Source organism: Talpa occidentalis, unplaced genomic scaffold (assembly GCF_014898055.3).
Source record: "Talpa occidentalis isolate TD23 unplaced genomic scaffold, MPIMG_talOcc4v2.1, whole genome shotgun sequence".
NCBI lineage: Eukaryota > Metazoa > Chordata > Mammalia > Eulipotyphla > Talpidae > Talpa > Talpa occidentalis.
The window spans coordinates 40,486,636-40,508,170 of NW_026555331.1; the positions used below are offsets into that span (position 1 = coordinate 40,486,636).

At 34.3% G+C, this 21,535-nt stretch overlaps 1 protein-coding gene across 7 annotated transcripts in view; it reads right to left on the bottom strand.

The window, feature by feature from the left end:
- The window catches only part of CNBD1 (cyclic nucleotide binding domain containing 1), a 255,795-nt gene that overhangs the window by 57,759 nt on the left and 176,501 nt on the right, over positions 1-21,535 (bottom strand). For 6 of the 7 annotated variants that reach the window (XR_008550616.1, XR_008550615.1, XR_008550614.1 and 3 more), the window contains exon 11: positions 6,639-6,706. Coding sequence is in view for 4 of the 7 variants with exons in the window: in XM_054692122.1 (XP_054548097.1) it covers positions 6,639-6,706 (68 nt within the window). In the remaining 3 variants the exon portion in view is untranslated. Of the gene's footprint in view, positions 1-196; positions 345-6,638; positions 6,707-21,535 lie in introns of those variants that run through there. The other variant, XM_054692123.1, reaches the window with a different exon arrangement.

A 21,535-nucleotide genomic window follows, 5' to 3' on the forward strand; every position in this document is an offset into this window, starting at 1 on the left:
GTCATCAAAAGAGTATGGTTTTAAAATAAAAATGTACCCACAAACCAATGGAATAGAGTTGAGAGTCCAGAAATAAAACCACACTTATATGGGCAGGTAATCTAAAACAAAATAGCAAAGCACATAAATGGAAAAAGTCCCTTCAACAAATGGTATTGGGAAAAATGGACAGTCATATGCAAAATTGTGACACTAAACCATTTATTTCACACCATACACAAAAATTAACTCCAAATAGATCAATGACTTTGATGCAAGACTGAAACCATATCATACATAGAAGAAAACAATAATGTAAAATACTCCATGACACTGGTCTCAGAGATGACATGGGGGACTTGATTCTAGCAAGGGAAACAAAAACATAAATTAAGAAGTGGGACTCTATCAAAGTAAGGAAACTACTTAGTGAAGGAAACTATCATTAAAGTGAAAAGTCACTCTAATTAAAAGTCACTTTAATGGTCAACAGACGCATGAAAAAGTCTCATTATCACTTATCACCAGGGAAATGAAAAGCAAAACCACATGCGATCCACATCCATGAGAATGGCCCATATGGAAAAAAAAAAAAAAAAACGCAGAAACAAGTATTGGCTAGAATGTGTAGAAAATGGAACTCTTCTACACTGTTTTGGGAATATCCTTATGGAAAAACGTATGGAAATTTCTCAAAATTTTCAAGATATTAGTATTATTTAATAATATCAATAATATAATATTAATATTTAATAATAATGATATTTAATAAAAAATGTCTATCTTCTGCTTCAGCAATTCCATTCCTAGGTAGCTACCCAAGGAATGCAAAAACACTAATTTGAAGAGATATGTGCATTCTTTTTTTTTTTTTTTTTTTTTTATAGAGGAGGCATGCTTTTTTTATTTATTTATTTGTTTGTTTGTTTGTTTTGTTTATACATGCACTGGGTACAGTCAGAAGCGTGGGAGGGTGAGAGAATTCACCAGAGCCAGAGCGGGGAGCAGAGCAGGCAGAAGGACCGAAGTACACTGCTGAGGGGAGCAGCGGGCGGCAGGAGAGGTCTGCGCGCCATGTGGGACCCTCCTCCGGTGGCCGGGGAGCGGCTGGGGATCGAGCTGGCGCCGCAGAGGCCGCGGGCAGCTTCGCAACCCAGCGCTCAACCGCTGCGCCACCGGGGAGGCCCGATATGTGCATTCTTATGTTCTTCACAGTACTGTTTACAATATACAAGTATGGAAACAGCCTAAATGCCCAATGACAGATGAGTGGATAAAGAATATGTGGTGTATATGCACAACAGAATATACCCCAGTTATCACACAAGATGAAATCTATTTGCTACAACATGGATTTAACTGGAGGAGATAATGCAAGGTGAAACAAGTCAAAGGGAGACATATAAATACTGGTTGGCTTCACGTATATGGAATATAAAAACAAAAACAAAAACAAAGGAACAGAAAAAAAACTAGACCAAAAGAAACCCTAGAAATCTCTGACTTTAGAATTGAGGCTAGCAGAGTGGGCAGGGAGCGAAATGTAGAGGATACCCAATGGATTTTGTGTGCCTTAGTGGTGGGTGTGGTGTGGTAACATACACATGAATAGGAAGGAATTATCTTCTTAAGAAGTAAATCATAATTTTCCTTAAAATTGAAATCTTTGGTCCTGAAAATAAATGCAAGGCCATTAGAAGGTTATGACATATCAGAGTGAGTATTGAATTAATCAGTATGGTTAACTTCAGAATATGTTATGTATTAGACTATCAATGTATGTTTATAAAATAAGAAAACAGATCATATAGTGACTTTAATTACCTACTACATAGAGTTAAGACAATTGTGTGGAAATTTGGGGGTCATTAGCTCCCTAAAAGTTGTCAACACATGTGTATATTACAGCTTTGATAAACATTTCTGTCATTTTGTTAAAAACAGATTGAATCAACTGTACACGATTTACTTAAAGATAGAATAGGAAAAACCTAACAACAAAATAACAAGCATAAATTGAATAATTTGCATTCACTCTCTGTTCCTTGTGTCATTTATGAGCAATTATGCAATGTGCTTTACACTCAACATAAAGGGAAACAATGAAAGCTTCATTGTAAACTCAATATCATGACTCTGTTGTCTTATTTCAAAGTCAGAATGGGGCTTTTGCAATTGTATGGGGATATATAAAAATAAAATTTATTATTTAAAAATAAATAAATAAATAAAATAAAGTCTTTTCCAATCTCTAGGAAAAAAAAAAAAACAAAGATCAAAACTCTATTAAAATAATAGAGAATCTCAAATTTTCTTTATCATTTTTAATTATTTATTTATGCAAGAAAAATAATTGCTCCAATAAGGGAAATATTTTTATAAAACTTGAAAACCTGTTTTTAAAAGCAGAAATCACTGTCAAGTTCTAGAAATTCACTTTATATTATTTTTTCTTCTGGAAAACTATGATTACAAACAGAGGGAGTTCTCACAATAATTATGCATGAAAAGAAAAGCATATTCAATCAAGAGCAATTTTAAGAGACCATAACATTTGTTCTAATTAGAAGCAGAGCAATTTTCAAATTGCCCCATTACATTTACTATTTTTACTTCTTAAACTTTATCTTCTTAATTGATTTTCTAGAAATATAAAATGAAGTAGTCATATTAGATCTTTTCATAGTCTGTGTTTATAGCTATCATCTATATTTTTCTTAGAGAATACTTCATTTTATTTTATTTATCTCATTTATTTTTAATAGAAGTAATAGTGGGATTCCTCCATCAGGTATTACCACTACAGTGCACCCACCACCAACTAATCACTCATTCTAAACTAAAGTTTAAAAAGCATGCATAGGGCCTCTCTGGTGGTGTAGAGGTTAAAATCTCAGCACTATCTGGAAGGGATCATGCTCAGCGAAATAAGCCAAAAGGAAAAAGAAAAATACCGGATGGTCTCACTCATAGCAGGAATCTAGAAAACTTAAATAAGGGACCAGGAAAATGAATATAAGAAAGTGAAAATCAAAATCAACAAAAAACTATGAACCAGAGACACTTTTTGGGGGTGGGGGGCGGGAGGGGAAGGATTGGGGTCAGAATGGGGCGTTTGCAATTGTATGGGGGAATATAAAAATAAAATTTAATATTAAAAAAAAAAAAAGAATAAGGAAAATGACTCTTGCTTCTGCTTTTAAGCAGATAGCATTGAGAAAGTATCCAAAACCCTTTGGAGTGTCAATTGCTAGTACTGCAAAATTTACAAATCGATTTATACAAATTAAGTAGGTGAAGTCACAGAATAAAAGTGTCATAAATATGACTATCATATTTGGCTGTGCTTTTGAGATTGGATGCAAAGCTCAACTTGTCCATATGGAGGAAATGATCTAGAACAAAATATAAAACCTGGCCTGTATCCTGAAATCTAAAAAATGATGAACCAGAAAAGATTCAATGTTGTATTTGTATCATTTTACTATGAACCAACGACAAGCAGAGCAGTGAATAAAGATCAAGTGTGAATTAAAAAAAAAAAAAAAAATCTCAGCACTATCACCGGCCACTGGGGCATGAGTTCATGAGTTCAATCCCCAGCCAGAGAGCTAATCCACATGACACAGCAGACCTTTCCAGTCTCACCTCCTGGTCCCCTCAGCAGTGTACTCAGTAGATCCACCTGTTCTGTCCCCACTCATTCTCTGATGAATTCTCTCACCCCCTGCACCTCTGGCCTATACCCCAGTTCTTTTATGTATAAATAAAAATAAATCTTTAAAAAGCATATATGTATAATTTACTGCAATCAAAATATTTAGGACTGAAAATTCAGGAAATAAATTGAACATATGAAATGATAATTAAATTAAATGTTAACCTATTGTGTCAACTAAAAGGGCATAAAAGGAAAGATCTGCTTGTATCTAATTAATTAAAAATATTTTCTAAATTTTATTTATATACATACATTAGAGTTACATTTTCTCATATCAGACATCATAGTCTGTCACTTTTTACAAACAAGTTCTCAAGATATGTGGACTTTGGAATATTTAGGACATTTGCTTTCTGCCTTCTTTTCATGTAGAGCAGTATCATCAGGCCATCTGTCCTCTAGATCCCTCTGAAATACTATTGATATAAACTTTCTCCATATTCTTCATTATATTATTGTTTTTAAGTCACACTTTTTGTAAACGTTATTGAATATTCTAACATAGTATAATTCAGAATGGTCCTCTATGGATTTGATAGCACATTATAAATTTTAAAAAATTGGCATGAGTTGTATTTGTTCCAACTACAAATCTTGTTTACAGAAGATGGACATGCTAAAACTAAAATAAAAATCACCTACAGTTTCTGAATTACTCTTCAAATATTATTTTGCTTTTTTTTTTAAAAAAAAAAGTTAAACTTAGGAATCCAGAAATATTGCAGCAGAGTGAATATACAAGGCTCACCTCCTCCATATGTTTACAGCCAAATTACACCCAAAGAAAGACAAAGATGAAGAACAGATAATTACTGTACATATGGCACAGTGAAGAGGGGTAGGGAAAACTGTAATTAAATTCTGGAGTAATATGAAAGCAATACAACACATGAGAGGGAGGGGTGATTGCTCTAGGATCCTCTCTGCTGCTGTTAACTCAAGGGCACACACCCACATCAAGAACTATAAAACCAGGGACTATACTGGAGAAAGAGTTCATGGAGTCATTAAACAGGATAGAGCATACCACTGGAGAGCTCAAGGAGTGAGGATGAAGGGTAATGATTATCAGTTTGAGTGTACAGCTTCCAAAGGTGAACAGTTGGACCTAGACCTGGCAGAGAGGGCCAGGTCAAATGACCAGTGTTTCCTTACTCAAAAGGCTACTATTTGAAACCTTTGTATGTGACATATGATACACTAACGACCTGCCTTACTCACCCCTCTCCAATGTCAAAGTCAAATAATAAGCAAATACTGTCTTTACATGGGGTTTGAAGTACCTGGATGTTACAAAACAAGCAAGTATTCCATGGAATTCTAAAGGCAAATAGAACAACTCCTGGTGTGTGACTCAATCTCTACTGTAATTTCCATCCTGCACACTACTTCTATTGCTCCATCCCAGCTTAGTGGTTTAGTCTGGCAGGAAATTGCTCAAGACATTTTTGCAGTGGTATTAGCCTTATGAGAAGGTCACTCTACATCTCTACTATACAACTCAAGGAACCTCTGCTTAAACCGTTAACGATCACTCTAGTTGACTTTTCCTTCACCTACTAATTCATTTCCATCTACCTATTACCCCACATAGGAATCAGTGCCCTTGTCATCTGAACAAATGCAAAGTTACTGGCCTATGAAATAATAGACATCCTGGGTAAAAAACTAAGATTGTACACAGTCACTTAAAGGTGTGGTATAAAGCAAATTTATCAATAAAGCAAATTTATAATAAAAAGGCTACTCCCTACTACAACTCATAAAATCTAGAAATGAAGAGAACATAACACAAATCATGGTTGTGGATGTTGCCTATGGCCAATATAAGCAGACATTTAGAGGCAGTAGGGACAGACACAAAGGAAATTTTTTAACATTCATCCAGCCAGCCATCTCACATACCCTTCTAATAGATTGATAAAATTCTGGAGACAGATAGCTGTGGCTTTAGTAGGTTTGTCCTTGGCCACCTTAAAATCCATATTTTTCAGAATTTGCCATTATGGCACAGGAAATGCCTCTCCTACTAACACTAACTACTTGGAATTTCTGACTATATAACAGTCATACACTCAGGATTACATCATATTCTAGTCTAAGAGTATTCTTTTATTCATTCCTTTAAACACAGTTTTCCAGTCCTTACTCTGTACAGACAGAAGTTAATTTTTAAAAAATGTGTAACTCTTGTATTATTTTACTGTGGCAAAACCACTTAAAATAAGATCTAACCTTTCAACAAATTTTATTAAGTATAAAATATCACACTATTGATATACTACACAGTGGAGCTCCCCAACACAGTCATCTTGCATACCTAAAGCTTCATATCCTTTGATTATCAACTCCCTAAATCCCCCTCTCTCAAACCCTAGACAACCAGAATTCTATTCTTCCATGAGTTCAACTAATGTAGAAACCTCATATAAATGATCATGCAGTATTTGTCCTTTATGAATGACTTATTTCATTTAACATAATATCCTTAACATTATACATGTTGCTGTATATTGTAGTGATGTAAAAGAATGAAATTGGAACCCTGTTTTACCTCATACACAAAACTAAATTCAAAATGAATTATGACTTAACATAATGTTTAAATCTGTAAAATTTCCAGAGGTAAAAGCACAAGTGAAACACCCATACATAAGACTAATGATATGGTACACATTTGTTGACACAGGTTATGAAAGTTTTGGTAATTTGTTACAAAACTTCACACTGCCAATAATATTGCCATAGCAACATAAAAATATACAAATAGGCAGATGGGGTATTGCAAGAATTTCTACACATATACTAACCCTTTATTTTGCAGAGCATGAGTTATTATGGGTTATTAGCAAGACTTCTAAACATTAAAACATCTCAGATGTTTATATTCAATTACCATGAACAAAGATAATTATTATAAACTGAACATCTTACTTACATCTGTCAGATGGCCAAAAGTTGGTTGAGCTGTTTGAAGCATAAGCTGTTTGGTTACTGGGTCTATTTCTAGAGGAAAAACGAAGAAAGTATTTAGAATATTATTGAAAGTAATCAAAAAAACCCCAATAGAAAAGTTGTTAATCTTATCTTTATCAATACTTTTACATAGAAAACAAAGCTGGATTTCCTCTATAGTAAAGTTGATTAGTTGACACTTATTCCTGAATTCACATTCATAGACAACTAGATCATTACTGAGAAGTTTAGCATAGATTATTGAACATAATTTCTACAATGTTTAACTTCATAATCAGAAATGGGAAATAGTTTGTACTTAACATGTAACAGATATTATTGGTAACCTCTGCAGAATTCATTACCTTACCTTGCCTTAATTACTCTCCATTTCAGAAATTAAATATACCAGATATTTTCCCCCAAGAGCCCCTATACCTAAGGCATAGGTGACCAAGCCAAAAGTAATCATAATTTATCACCAAAAATGGAGGCACATTTGAAAGTAAAAGTGAAATATTAGTAATTCTGCTTGGATAAATGGACATAATAGAAATTTTATCAATAAGTTTTAAAAGAAGTGGATTGGGAGATTTGGGAAAAAACTAGATTCCACTACGTAAACAATCTAGGGTGTTAAGCTGCCCTTTATGTTTTGGACAATGTTGTGTTGCATCACAAAGTCTGCAAGAGCATCTCAGATTCATGAAAAGATAGGACTAAAAACTAGAGCCAACACAGTGAGGACATGTGACTGAAAAGAAAGAAAGAGCAAGAATCTTTGCTGTTAAGTTTACTTTTTTAAATTACCTGTAATTCATGTCAAAAACATTCTCAATATTATATACATTAATAACAATAGCTAACAAAGTATACAAACATTATGCACAACTCATCTTATTATCAGACAAGCTGCTTTGATCAATTTTCTCCTTAGGTAGTCCTAATATTTTTTTTTTTGTTCAATACTGGAATTTAAACCCACTAATATTTTTAAGGTAAATTTTCAAAACATATTATGCTATAAGTAAATCTTTACGCAATCTTATAATCTACTTAAAATCAATATTAATTAAAATATCATGACATAACTAAGTAGTTAATTAAAAATATCTATTAACAAACAAAAGCTATGCTACATAACAGTTTTAAAAGCAGTGTAGTAGTTTCTAACTCAAACTCATTTGACGGTAATGATTAGGACACATTAAGTCAGATAAAGCATATAATAAGAAATGTATGCCTAAGAGGGATATACAAAATAATATAATAGAATACAATGGTATAGCATAAGAGGTTCGATCCCTGGCCACCGGAGAGGGTCCCACATGGCATGCAGATCTCTCCTGCTGCGCCCGCTGCTCCACTCAGCAGTGTATTTCGTCAGTCTGCCTGTTCTGTTTCTCACTCTGGCTCTGGTGAATTCTCTCACCCTCCTGCACTTCTGACTATACCCAGTGCTTGTATGAATAAATAAATAAATCTTTAAAAAAAAAACCAATAGGATCCTTCTAATACTGTTACATCACTCCTCCTTTCATTATCTGCTCACTTTCTCAACTGATTCACTTTATAGAACACCTACTCTGTGAGCCCCCAAAACAACACTACATTATTTAGTAGTTCAGGAAACTACCAGGTGGCCTCAGTACTTATATTAGAATTTATTTAATGAGAAACAATGATTGATTTGTGCAAATTTAAAGATTTGTTTGCAGTAGGTATCTGTGTATCTCTGGTCAAATTAGATGACATTATTTATGGACTCTCTCCACTGGGTGTGTGAGTGGGACACAGAAATGAGATTGTCTGTACAAGATCTCTCTTGTGTACATTAAGTGGCAGGCATTACTCCAGACAAATTTCATGCTATCTCATGCAACCCTCACATAATATCTGTAAGGTAGGTAATTCTTGCAGCAATATTAGAAATGATAAATTGATGGCTCAGAAAAATTAAACATGTGGCTTTGCCAGGAATTTAGCCAAGGTCAATCTCAACAAAAACGTAGAAAATATATAATTATCTCATTGCATGTGATACAGTTCCTGCTATTATCTTTCATTAATGTAACACACAGCCCAGAATTGCATGGATTTTCCCACAATTTTATGGTGTAAAAGTATTAGAATATCATTTTATTGTAATAAATGTTAGAATTCTTATTTATATTTTTACACCAACCATATAGATTATCCAGGTCATGATATTGTATTATGATATAAGCAATTTAAATCAGAGAAAAGAATATATAAATAAATTGAAATTAAGAAGCAGTTGGTAGTGTGCCTAGAGTATTATTACAACTTTTAAATTGCATTTAAATACAAAAAAGAAATCTGGGAATAGTCATTATATAAATAGATTTAATTGAAATAGGTTTGCCTCTCTCCCACTCTCCACCTATAAAAGCCACAAGCAGGAATTCAGAGTGGGAAGATTCCACCTCTGAAATGTAGAGGATTCTGACATACACAAAACTTTACACTCTTTTTCTAACATTTTAACAAGCAAAAAGGCATACTTCTGAAAAGGTGGGTGCAGAAACCATGTGATTCCATTTCAGTAATTATGATAGCCATAAAAGAATGATTGTTTCCTTTTCTTTGTAGCTTCAGAGAGCTCTCAGAGGGACAGCTGAAAAAGTAATGTCAGATTGATGTACAGAATGTGATTCAAAGGATCCTGCTGTTCATAGGTTTTCCTGAAGAATGATGCCCTCAAGGGTTGATATATTTTTATTATAGTGCTTACATGAAGCTCTGCAACCTCAATAATAGTTATAGAAATGGCACTGTGTCTGGCTTCATTGATCAAAAAATTGACAAATGAAGGGTTCCTAAAAAAATTATTATATGATGTTTCTCATTTATTCTGAAAATTATTGATATATTTTGAATGTTGAACTAGCCTTACATTTCTAAAATAAACTGAACTTGGTTGTAGTAGCCATTTCTATATATTTACTGGCTTCAGAGTTCTAAACCATTATCATAATTTTGCATATGTCTTATAATATTGCTCAGTAATATTTTTTCTTGTAATGTCCTTCTCAAGTTTTAGTATAAAAACTAATTAAAGAAACATAGGAAAGTTTTCCCCTCATATTCCGTAAAAAGTTTTTACAATGTATTCTTTAAATGCTTGATAGAATTCATGCATTACATAACTCAATGAATGCCCTTTGGGGAAGATTTAAAAGTCTTGTTAGTTTCTTTAGTAGACAAAATTAACCTTTTAGTAGACAAAATTTACCTTTTCTATTTATTTTTAGATGATTTTTAAGGTTTTTTTTCTAGGAAGTTGTTTGTTTTATCTAAATATTCAAATAATTGATATATATTGGTTCACATTAGCCTCTTACGGCTTTTACATATAAAATTAATCCTAGAGGATGTTTATAAAATGGCATCACATTGTTCTGATTAGTATTTATTTTAATTTGGATATGTGCATTCAAGTTATTTCCTATCATCTAATAGGGTTATTTTGGTTGAATTGTAATAGTATTTGTATTCATTATATATGCTGGATGCTAGATTATAATAGGGTATTTGATTTGTATTTTCTCCAATTTTGTGAGTGATCATTTTAGTTTATTGAAAATGTTTTTTAAAGCAAACTAAAGTATTTACAGTCCGACTTAACTAATCTTTGGTTGTTTGTTAGGTATCATATACATATACAAGGAAAATATACATGTAAATCTTCATAGCCAATCATTGCTTAATGTATGGCCATGAAGATTTACATGTATATTTTCCTTCTTTGCTTCAAAATATTACGATTAGCTATTAATTACCAAAAAATATATGTTTGGGAATACAACTTTAGGACTCTTTGAAAATTTCTGGTATCTGTCCTTTTTCAGATGTTTACTATGCAAATATTTCCTCCCTTCCTGTAGGGTGTCTCTTTGTTTTAGTTAAGGTCTCTCACTGTGCAGCTGTGCCAGAGCCTTTTAGTTTAATGTGATTCTAACTGTTTATATTCTTTTTTGTTTTCCTTGCTGCTGGAGTTGAATCTGCAAAGATATCTCTGAAGTTTATGTCATGGAGTGTTTTGCTTGTTTTCTCCTATTTTTCTTATGGTATCAGGTCTTAAATCTAAGTCTTTTATCCATTTTGAGTTGATTTTATATATGTATAAGAAAGTAGTCTAGAGCTCCCTGGTGGTGCAGGGGTTAAAGTCTCAGTACTAACAAGCTATTACCAGCCACAGCCCCAGCCAGGTAGCTAAGGCACAAGGCACAGCAGACCTCTCCTGTCTCGCCCACTGCTCTCCTCAGCAGTGTATTTCAGTAGATCTGCCTTTTCTGTTCCCCATTCTGTCTCTGATGAATCCTCTCAATCCCATACCTCTGGCCTAGACCCCAGTTCTTGTGTGAGTAAATAAATATAAATAAATCTTAAAAAAAAAAGAAAGTGGTCTAGTTTCATTCTTTTGTATGTGACAGCCCAGTTTTCCTAACACCATTTACTGAAACGGTTTTTGTGATCCATTCTATACTCTTCATTCCTTGTCATAAGTAATTAGGTGTCCATATTTGTATAGATATATTTTGGGGCTTACAATTCTAGTTTATTGGCCTGTGACTCTGTTTTTGTATCAGAACCATGGTGTTTTAATTATAATGGCTCTACAGTATAGAATAAACAAAATATTGATATAGCAATAACAGGGAATATTGAGCAAAGGAGGCCATGGAACACACTCTGCTTCCTTAAAGTTTAAAATAAGCAGTAAGAACAATGAGTAACTTTGATGATGTAGACAGGTGTGTAAATAACTGGAGAGGTCAAGAAAGAGCTTTTGGTATATTTTAAGAGTGGAGTTTTATACCCTATCTCAGTCTTGTATTGTGCAACATGAGCAGCCCTGAAGACATAACCAGTGGCCTATGTATCTACATACAAAGTACACTGTACCTTTAGTGAATGAATATATTTTATTCGCATGTGCTGTTTTTTAAATGTATTGAGAACTTGTGATTTAAATTAAATCACTTAAAATGTTATTCATAGCAGCTTCTTGCTATTAGTTTTTTGTCAATAGTTACTAAAAATATTTATTTTGTGAGATATCTGAGTAATATTCACATTAAAAAGTTCTTTACATATTAACAAAGACTGGAATCAATGGCTTAGATGATATCTGTGAATACAGGTCATTAAAATGCCTTCTTGATTGCATAATCATCTAATTAAAATATATTTCAAATGATACAAGAAATCAAATTTATATTTGTAGTTAGGTGATTCCTTAAAGAAGTGTTACACTTCAAGTTTTACAAAGAAATATATTGAAAGAAAGATGTAAATGTACAGGAATTTCAACTTGTCAGTGGATACCAGGAAACAGATGTTTGTTGTTTAACAGATATGAGTTTTTCACTGGTGAAACATATTATCAATATTTCTAATATTTTCAATATGAGTCATAATATAAACTGAGATAGTTTCAGAATCTGTACAATAGTGAACTAGGCCTGCTGGCCACAAAATATTGAATGTAGACTTTCCTTCTGATATTGATCTTGAAAGTCACATTTCCTGCTAAATTTATTCTCTATCTCATTAGTGGAGTTTTCAAGAAATACATAGTAACATGAGTAATGCTTATTATTTGTTTGCCTTTGTCCCTTCCATGTGTTAATGTTTCAGAACATCAACCATGCAGTTACACAGTGCTTATTTAGGTGCTTTACAAAATCAATGATTAAGAAAAGTGGTAAATTTTGCCTTAGGCAACAGTAAACCATTTGTGAATTATTGCTAAATATATGGACTATACATTTGCTATACTTAAAAATCAAAGGAAATGTTTGCATTCCATATGCTTTCAATGTTTCTCTAAGAAATATTCCTATAAGAAACACTGAATTTTTACCTAAAATCATATTTGTACATAATACTAAATTATAATAATGCCTACTGTTTGCCAAACATTTTCCATATACTATTTCTAATCAATAAAATGATATTTTATAGTAAAATTTATTCCAACATTATTGATTTAAAAAAATAATAGCACTTACATAAATTAAGGACTTGCCTAAAACAAACCACTGTGTTAAAGATTGGATTTGCACTCAGATTTCTCTCAGTTCAAAGCATGTATTTATTTTATCTATTCCCTCTCCTCTGCAATTATCATTGAGTGCATTAAGTTCTATAAGAGGAAGTTTGGATGGAATCATTTATTTTCTAAATGAATAGAAATGATTTATTTTTCCTTTAGCCCAACACTTTAAGGGGTGATAGAAATTTTGAGTCAGAAAGTCTTTTCTTCCTTTTCTCAGATATGATTCGGTCCAGTTATGATCAAAGCAATTGCCAAAATGAGTAGCTAAGGCCCTAGGCAAAGACATGCACAGAAATGAAGCAAAGATGTTATTTTAATATGGAAGTCCATTACATCTCAGAAAGTTATTGAGAAACACTGAAACCTGAAGAAAAAGATTAAACAATAAGGATGATCTATTAGTATCAAATGAAGGATCTAGATAGTAAGTCAATTAATAGGCAATGGCTACACATTCTTATATATTGGTAAGAGAATGTTCACAATGCCCTCTTTCAAAAAATATAGAAACACACTAACCCAAATTTAAATACAGACATACTGTGAATACTACAGTTCCACTTTTCCAAACATGGCATACATTAAATTGAAAAGAACCACACTTAAAAGCAAGAAATTTGGGGATATTTTAAGGCCAGCATGAGCTGTACTAATTGATTTTAGGAATTTGCCTCAAGAAAACAAAGTAGGGGCCTCCCCGGTGGCGCAGCGGTTGAGCACTGGGTTGCGAAGCTGCCCGCAGCCTCTGTGGTGCCGGTTCGATTCCCGGCTGCTCCCCGGCCACCAGAGGAGGGTCCCGCATGGCGCGCGACCTCTCCTGCCGCCCGCTGCTCCCCTCACCAGTGTACTTCGGTCCTTCTGCCTGCTCTGCTCCCCGCTCTGGCTCTGGTGAATTCTCTCACCCTCACGTGCTTCTGACTGTACCCAGTGCTTGTACAAATAAATAAATAAATAAATAAATAAATAAATAAATAAATAAATAAATAAATCTTTAAAAAAAAAAAAAAAACTATTCACATTTAAAAAAAAAAAAAGAAAACTAAGTAGTTTTTACTAAATAATTTCAACCTCATAAATCTCACCCAACTGAGGTTGGAATAAATATTAGGGGAAATAGGACTCAATTTTTTTTAAAGATTTATTTATATATGCATACAAGAACTAGGGTACAGGCCAGAGATGTGGGGGGTGGGGGAGGGTGAGAGGACTCACCAGAGACAGAGTGGGGAACAGAACAGGCAGACTGACTGAAATACACTGCTGAAGGGAGCAGTGGGCAAGGTCTGCTGTGCCATGTGGGTTGCTCCCTGGCCAGCCAGGGATTGAACTCGTACTGCAGAGGCTGCGGATTTGCTTCATAGTGTGGTGCTTAATCCCTTGCGTCACCAGGGAGGCCCCAGGACTCAATTTTAAGTTGTTCCAAGACCAAGAAAAAAAGGCAGAATATTGGCACTCAACATAGAAAACAACTTCTTAAAGTACCACCTACAAAATGAAGTAACACAGCAGTGGTGAAAATAAATAATCAGTGCATTTCAGAATTGTTGCAGTTTGTCAGATATAACAAAATCATTAATTGAAGTTTATATTGCACCATAAACAAGCTATTCCACTTTTGAAGTCATCCCTACTTTCATGCCCCTATCTCTTCCCTGCCCTGATTGATCTATACTACTTTTTTTTAAAAAGATTTATTCTTTATTTATACAATAGCTGGGGTACAGGCCAGAGGTGCGGGAGGGTGAGAGGATTCACCAGAGACAGAGTGGGGAGCAGAACAGGCAGACTGACCAAAGTACACTGCTGAGGGGAGCAGCGGGCAAGTCAGGAGAAGTCTGCTTCACCATGTGGGTTGCTCCCTGGCCAGCTGGGAATCGAACACATGCTGCGGAGGCTGCGGACAGCTTCACAGCGCTGTGCTTAACCCTCTGTGCCACTGGGGAGGCCCTGATCTATACTTCTTGACAAAAAACTTTCCATCTAGTGACCTCCCTGCTCTATTCTTCTTCCCTCTTGATCTAATACCATCCTTGATGCTGGATTTTTGTTAGTTCTCTGCTAGATTCCTCAATAGTGAAATTGCTGACAGCAATTCATGCTATAACAGGCATCTTGATTGATTTGGATATCTGAAGTATAAAAATCAATAAATCATCATCATTTAGTGCTGACTCCTGTTTGTACTCTAAGTAAATCGCATCATGTGGTTTAGAAATATTTCTTCATCAACTGAGTTAAACAACCACTGTGAAAACACCTTAAGTTTCCTAACATCATCCCAGCTGCTCCACTAAGTACATGATGTTTGACACATCAGGAATTCTCAGGACCCTGTTCTGAAAAACATTCTGAAAGGATAAGGACTGGGGCTCTTCCATGTATTAAATATTTTGAATAACATTCCTCCCATTTGAATGAACCTTTGTTTGACAAAGGGACTTTAAAATGGTTTCATAACTTAGCCAAAAAATACCTAGAAAATGATTGCTGGTCCAAGATTTGTAACGTAACAGACTCGTTTCAGGGTGAAAATTCTTAAAAAAAAAATACTCTTTTCATCAAGAAAAGTTTATGTTCAATTCATTGACTTTCCTACACAAAATCACAACTTGGACAATTGGGAAGCACTGGGAGAATTGGAATCAGAAAGTTCAGGTGACTCTGAAATCATAACACAAACATGCATAATGTCCATGGCTGGCATTGCCTTTGGGCATAGAGTCTTCAGTCCTTGTATCCTTAGGACCAATACACACCTGGCAACAGATTTAAAAATCTTGCTTATTAATCTCCAGATTCATAGTTATGCATAAAGAAACAGTAATAGGAAAAATAATAGGAAAAATAACTATTGTCCATTGAATCAACTGAGGTTAAAGAAGGGAAGTAACTAAAGACATGAAAAGAAAACAAAAATATTCTTGTTCTATTAAAATAGAACAAATAAGTAGAAACAGCAATTATATTTTTGTGTCTTTAACTTCAAGCTGGAAAATTCTCCTAAATTTAATTAAAGAATTAAACAGTGACCAAGAATAATATGACAAGTAGAAAAACTATCCAAGTAAGAGAACAATTTTCACTAACAGAAGAGGTAAGTCTGAAAATTACAGCAGTAAAATCTAAGTTTGTTTTAGATTTACTGACTCTCTTGGCCTGAAAAGAGTATTAATAATAGAGTTAAAGCCCAATAAGTCATAGGAGAAACTAAGAAAGGCCTATATCTTTCAGACAAAATATGTTTGCTTCTTATTGTACTAAGCATGGGTGATATGGTGAATTTAAACTTCTAAGACAGAAGAATTATGTACAACCCTATAGACCTCCTTGAGACTTGGAGTGATGAAAGGCATGCCTGGAATATAATAAAAGGTTTCAAGAAAAGATGGATGATATAAAGCAATCTATAGTTTTATGGATATGTATTCAACTGAAACTAAAAATGTGCTGAAGAGTAATTGAAAACATTAAGTGGCATCATCACACTATATACCTAATGCTGGTTAACTATATACAAATCAAGTAGGTATAGAAAGTAGTTACTACCTTCCTGATACAGATCAAAAAGCTGGCTCACAAACAGGTTCACACAGGACTAGAAAACTTCTGTGTTCTATGGAGGTCTATTTCCCCAAGAAAAGAGTGTGCAGAATATGCCAACACACCATTATAAAAAGTGGCTCCAGAAATGCAAACATAGTTTAATTTTGAAAAAGTTTAGCTAACAAAATTCACACATATTTAGATGTCTCTAGAAAATATATACATACAAGAAGACATGAAAATGTTCCAAAATAATTAATATAACAAGGGCACACTTACAGAAAGGTAAATGTTTGTCCTTAACACAGGTATAAACCAGGTAATAATATAAAGATGTTGACATCTAAAATCCTAGAGGACATTGATGCTAAGAAATTAATCATCAGCTTGATGATAGCATAATTGAATTCATGGTCATAAGTGCATCTATGTAGTTTTTCTATGTTTCAATAAAAGGAAGATGAACTAAATGGAATTCTGTAAAATTCTCCAAATGTATTATCAAATTCAGTTGGTCAGTATTTTGTTGAGTATTTTTATACCTTTGTTCATCAGAAATACTGATCTACAGTTTATTTTTTTATGACGTCCTTTTCTGGTTCTGGAATTAGGATAATGTTGGCTTCAAAGAAAGTGTTTGGAAATTTTTCCTTCTCAACATTTTTTGGAAGAGTTTGAAAAAGATAACTATTAGTTCTTCTTTGAATATTTATTAAAATTCATTAATGAAGCCATATATCCTATTGTTTTGTGTTTGGGAATCATTTGATTATTATTCAATTTTCTGATTTTGGTTGGTTGGTTCAGATATTCTGTTTCTTCTTGATTCTGTTTTGAATTGTTGCATATTTCTAAGAATTTTTCCTTTTCTTCTAGATTGCCTAATTTGTTGCTATTTAATTGTTCACAATACTCTCTTATGGCCCTTTGTATTTCTTTCTTTTCTTTTCTTTTTTTTTTTTTTAAGATTTATTTATTTATTTATACAAGCACTGGGTGCAGTCAGAAGCACGGGAGGGTGAAAGAATTCACCAGAGCCAGAGGGGAGAACAGAACAGGCAGACCGACGAAACACACTGCTGAGGGGAGCAGCAGGCAGCAGGAGTAGTCTGCGTGCCATGTGGGAAACTCGCCCGGTGGCAGGGGATCGAACCAGTGCTGCAGAGGCCGCGGGCAGCTTCGCAACCTAGCGCTCAATCGCTGCGCCACCAGGGAGGCCCCAATCCTTTGTATTTCTGTAGTATGTATTGTATCTATTCTGTAGTATCTACTGTTAATTTTTAATTTCATTATTTGTGTTTTCTGTGTGATTATGGCTACATTTTTGCCTGTTGTGTCAATCTTTAAAAAAATCAGCTTTTGGTTTTACAGATCTTTTAAATTACCTTTTGATCTCTGTTTCATTAATTTATGCTCTAATTTTTACTATTTCCTTCCTTCTACAGATTTTGGCTTTGTTTATTCTTCTTTTCCTAGATTCTTTAGGTGCAAACCCAGATTTTTTATTTGTGAAACATTTTATTTTCTGAGTGTGGGGTAAATGATTTTCAGGCTTTTCTGGCCTCCTGCCATTAGGACTCCATGCCTGATGGTGGGCACCTGCATTTTGTCACATTGTTATTTTCAGTTGTTCACTTTTGTGAGCCATGTCTGCCATATTTTTTATTTTATTTTATATATTTTTACATCATTTTTCATTTTTGCACAATGTATGCATTTTCATCTTGGTCCCCATACAATTCCCACCCCCCTTATTTTTTTTTTTAGAGATTATTTTTTTTTTATGTTTTCAAGGTTTCTTTCTCTTTTTTTTAAATAATAAATTTTATTTTTATATTCCCCATACAATTGCAACCCCCCCGTTCTGACCCCAATCCCTCCCCTCCCGCCCCACCCCCCAAAAAGTGTCTCTGGTTCATAGGTTTTAATTTTCACTTTCTTATAGTTATTCATTTTTCTGGTCCCTTATTTAAGTTTTCTAGATTCCTGCTATGAGTGAGACCATCCGGTATTTTTCTTTTTCTTTTTGGCTTATTTCGCTGAGCATGATCCCTTCCAGCGCCATCCATGTTGCTGCAAATTGCATGTGTTTATCTTTTTTAAATGCTGAGTAATATTCCATGGTATATATGTACCACATCTTCTTGATCCAGTCATCTATTTTTGGGCATTTGGGTTGTTTCCAAAGCTTAGCTATTGTAAACAGTGCTGCTATAAACATAGGGGTGCAGGTGCTCTTTGAAATTGATGTTTCTGTGCCCTTTGGGTAAATACCTAGGAGTGGAATTGCTGGATCATATGGAAGCTCTATGTTTAGTAGGTCCAGAAATCTCCACACAGCTCTCCATAGTGGTTGGACCAGTTTGCACTCCCACCAACAGTGCAGAAGAGTTCCTTTTTCTCCACACCCTCGCCAACACTTGTTGTTGCTAGTTTTTTTAATATGTGCCATTCTCACTGGTGTAAGATGGTATCTCATGGTAGTTTTGATTTGCATTTCCCTGATTACAAGTGATGTTGAACATTTTTTCATATGCCTGTTGGCCGTTTGCATTTCCTCTTCAGAGAAGTTTCTTTTTAGCTCTTCTGCCCATTTTTTGACGGGATTATTTTCTTTGTTGTTGTTGAGTCTCATCAGCTCTTTGCAGATTTTTGTGATCAGTCCTTTATCATTAGTGTTGGGTGCAAAAATGTTCTCCCAGTTGGTGGGGTTTCTCTTTGTTTTTGTTATTGTCTCTTTTGCTGTGCAGAAGCTCTTTAATTTGATGTAGTCCCAGCTGTTTATCTTTGCCTTCACTATCACTGCTTTGGGTGATGTGTCTGTAAAGATGTCTTTGATGTGCAAATCCCGTAGTGTTTCGCCTATATTTCCTTCTATGTATTTTATGGTTTCAGGTCTTATGTCTAGTTCTTTAATCCATTTTGAGTTGATTTTTGTGTATGGTGTGAGGTAGTGGTCAAGCTTCATTCTTTTGCATGTAGCGACCCAGTTTTCCCAGCACCATTTATTGAACAAACTTTCTTTGCTCCAATGCATAGTCTTTGCTCGTTTGTCAAAGATTAGTTGACATAAATCTGTGGGTTTATTTCTGGATTTTCTATTCGATTCCATTGGTCTGTGTGTCTGTTCTTATTCCAATACCATGCAGTTTTGATGATTATGGCTTTGTAGTAGAGTTTGAAGTCTGGGAGTGTGATGCCTCCATTCCCTTCTTTTTTTTTCAGGAGAGCTTTGGCTATTTGGGGTTTTTTGTGATTCCATATGAATTTCATCAATAATTGTTCTATTTCTTTGAAGAATGACATTGAAATTTTGATTGGAATAGCATTGAATCTGTAGATTGCTTTTGGTAGGATGGCCATTTTAATAATGTTTATTCTTCCAATCCATGAGCAGGGGATGTCTTTCCATTTCTTTGTGTCTTCTTCTATTTCTTTTAACAGTGTTTTATAGTTTTCTTTGTATAGGTCCTTTACCTCTTTTGTTAGATTTATTCCCAAATATTTGATTTTTTTTGTTTCAATAATAAAAGGGATGGTTTTTTTTGATTTCTTCTTCTTCAGATTTATTGTTTGTTTATAGGAAGGCTACTGACTTTTGTGTGTTGATTTTGTATCCTGCCACTTTACTGAACTGATTGATGAGTTGAATTAGTTTTTCTGTGGAGTTTTTGGGGTTCTCTATGTATATTATCATATCATCTGCAAATAGTGATAGTTTGACTTCTTCTTTTCCTATTTGGATTCCTTGGATGTCTTTCTCTTGTCTTATTGCTCTGGCTAGGACTTCCAGTATTATATTGAAGAGCAGTGGTGAGAGTGGACATCCTTGTCTTGTTCCAGATCTTAATGGAATTGCTTTCAGCTTTTCACCATTGAGAATGATACTGGCTGTTGGCTTGTCATAAATGGCCTTTATGATATTGAGGTATGTTCCTTGTATCCCAAGAATTTCAAGGGCTTTTATCATGAATGCGTGTTGCACTTTGTCGAAAGCTTTCTCAGCATCTATTGATATTATCATATGGTTTTTATATTTCTTTTTGTTGATGTGTTGGATAACGTTGATTGATTTTCGGATGTTGAACCATCCTTGTGTCCCTGGAATGAATCCTACTTGGTCGTGGTGAATTATCTTATGGACACATTGTTGGATTCTGATAGCTAAAATTTTATTGAGGATTTTTGCATCAGTGTTCATTAGGGAGATTGGCCTGTAGTTTTCCCTTTTTTGTGTTGTCCTTGTTTGGTTTTGGTATTAGTGTAATGTTGGCTTCATAGAACGTGTTTGGTATTGTCCCTTTCTTCTCAATTTTTGGAAAGAGTTTGTGAAAGATAGGCACTAATTCGTCTCTGAATGTTTGGTAGAATTCATTTGTAAATCCATCAGGTCCTGGGCTTTTGTTTTTGGGGAGGTTTTTGATTACCATTTCAATTTCGCTAATTGTAATTGGTCTGTTTAGGTGTTCTATTTCTTCTTTATCTAGCTTTGGGTGATTGTAGAGTTGTAGGAATTTGTCCATCTCCTCTAGATTGTTGTACTTGTTTCCATATAACTGTTCATAGTAGTTACTGATTATTCTTTTGATTTCTGCTGTGTCCGTTGTGATTTCTCCTCTTTCATTTGTGATCCTGTTTATTTGTGCTTTCTCCCTTTTTTCCTGTGTGAGCCTGGCTAGGGGTTTGTCTATTTTATTGATTTTTTCAAAGAACCAGCTCTTGGTTTCATTGATCTTTTGAATTGTTTTTTCAGTTTCAATTTCATTTATTTCTGCTTTGGTTTTTATTATTTCTTTTCTTCTACTGGTTTTGGGTTTTTTTGTTGTTCTTTTTCTAGATCTTTGAGCTTCGAGATTAGGTTGTTTCTTTGAGTTCTTTCTTGTTTCTTGATGTGAGCTTCTATTGCTATATATTTTCCTCTTATTACTGCTTTTGCTGCATCCCATACATTTAGGATATTGGTGTCCTCCTTGTCATTCAATTCAAAGAATTTTTTAATATCTTCTTTGATTTCCTCATTAGTCCAGTGGTCTTCCAGTAGTGTGGTTTTTAATCTCCATGAGGTAGGAAAGTTCCTCGCCTTCTTTTTATGGTTTATTTCTAGTTTAATGCCTTCATGGTCAGAAAAGATGGTTGATATGATTTCAATCTTGGTGTATCTGTTGATGCTTGTCTTGTGCCCCAGTATGTGATCGATCCTGGAGAATGATCCATGTGCGTTTGAGAAAAATGTGTACTCCGTTTTTTTTGGG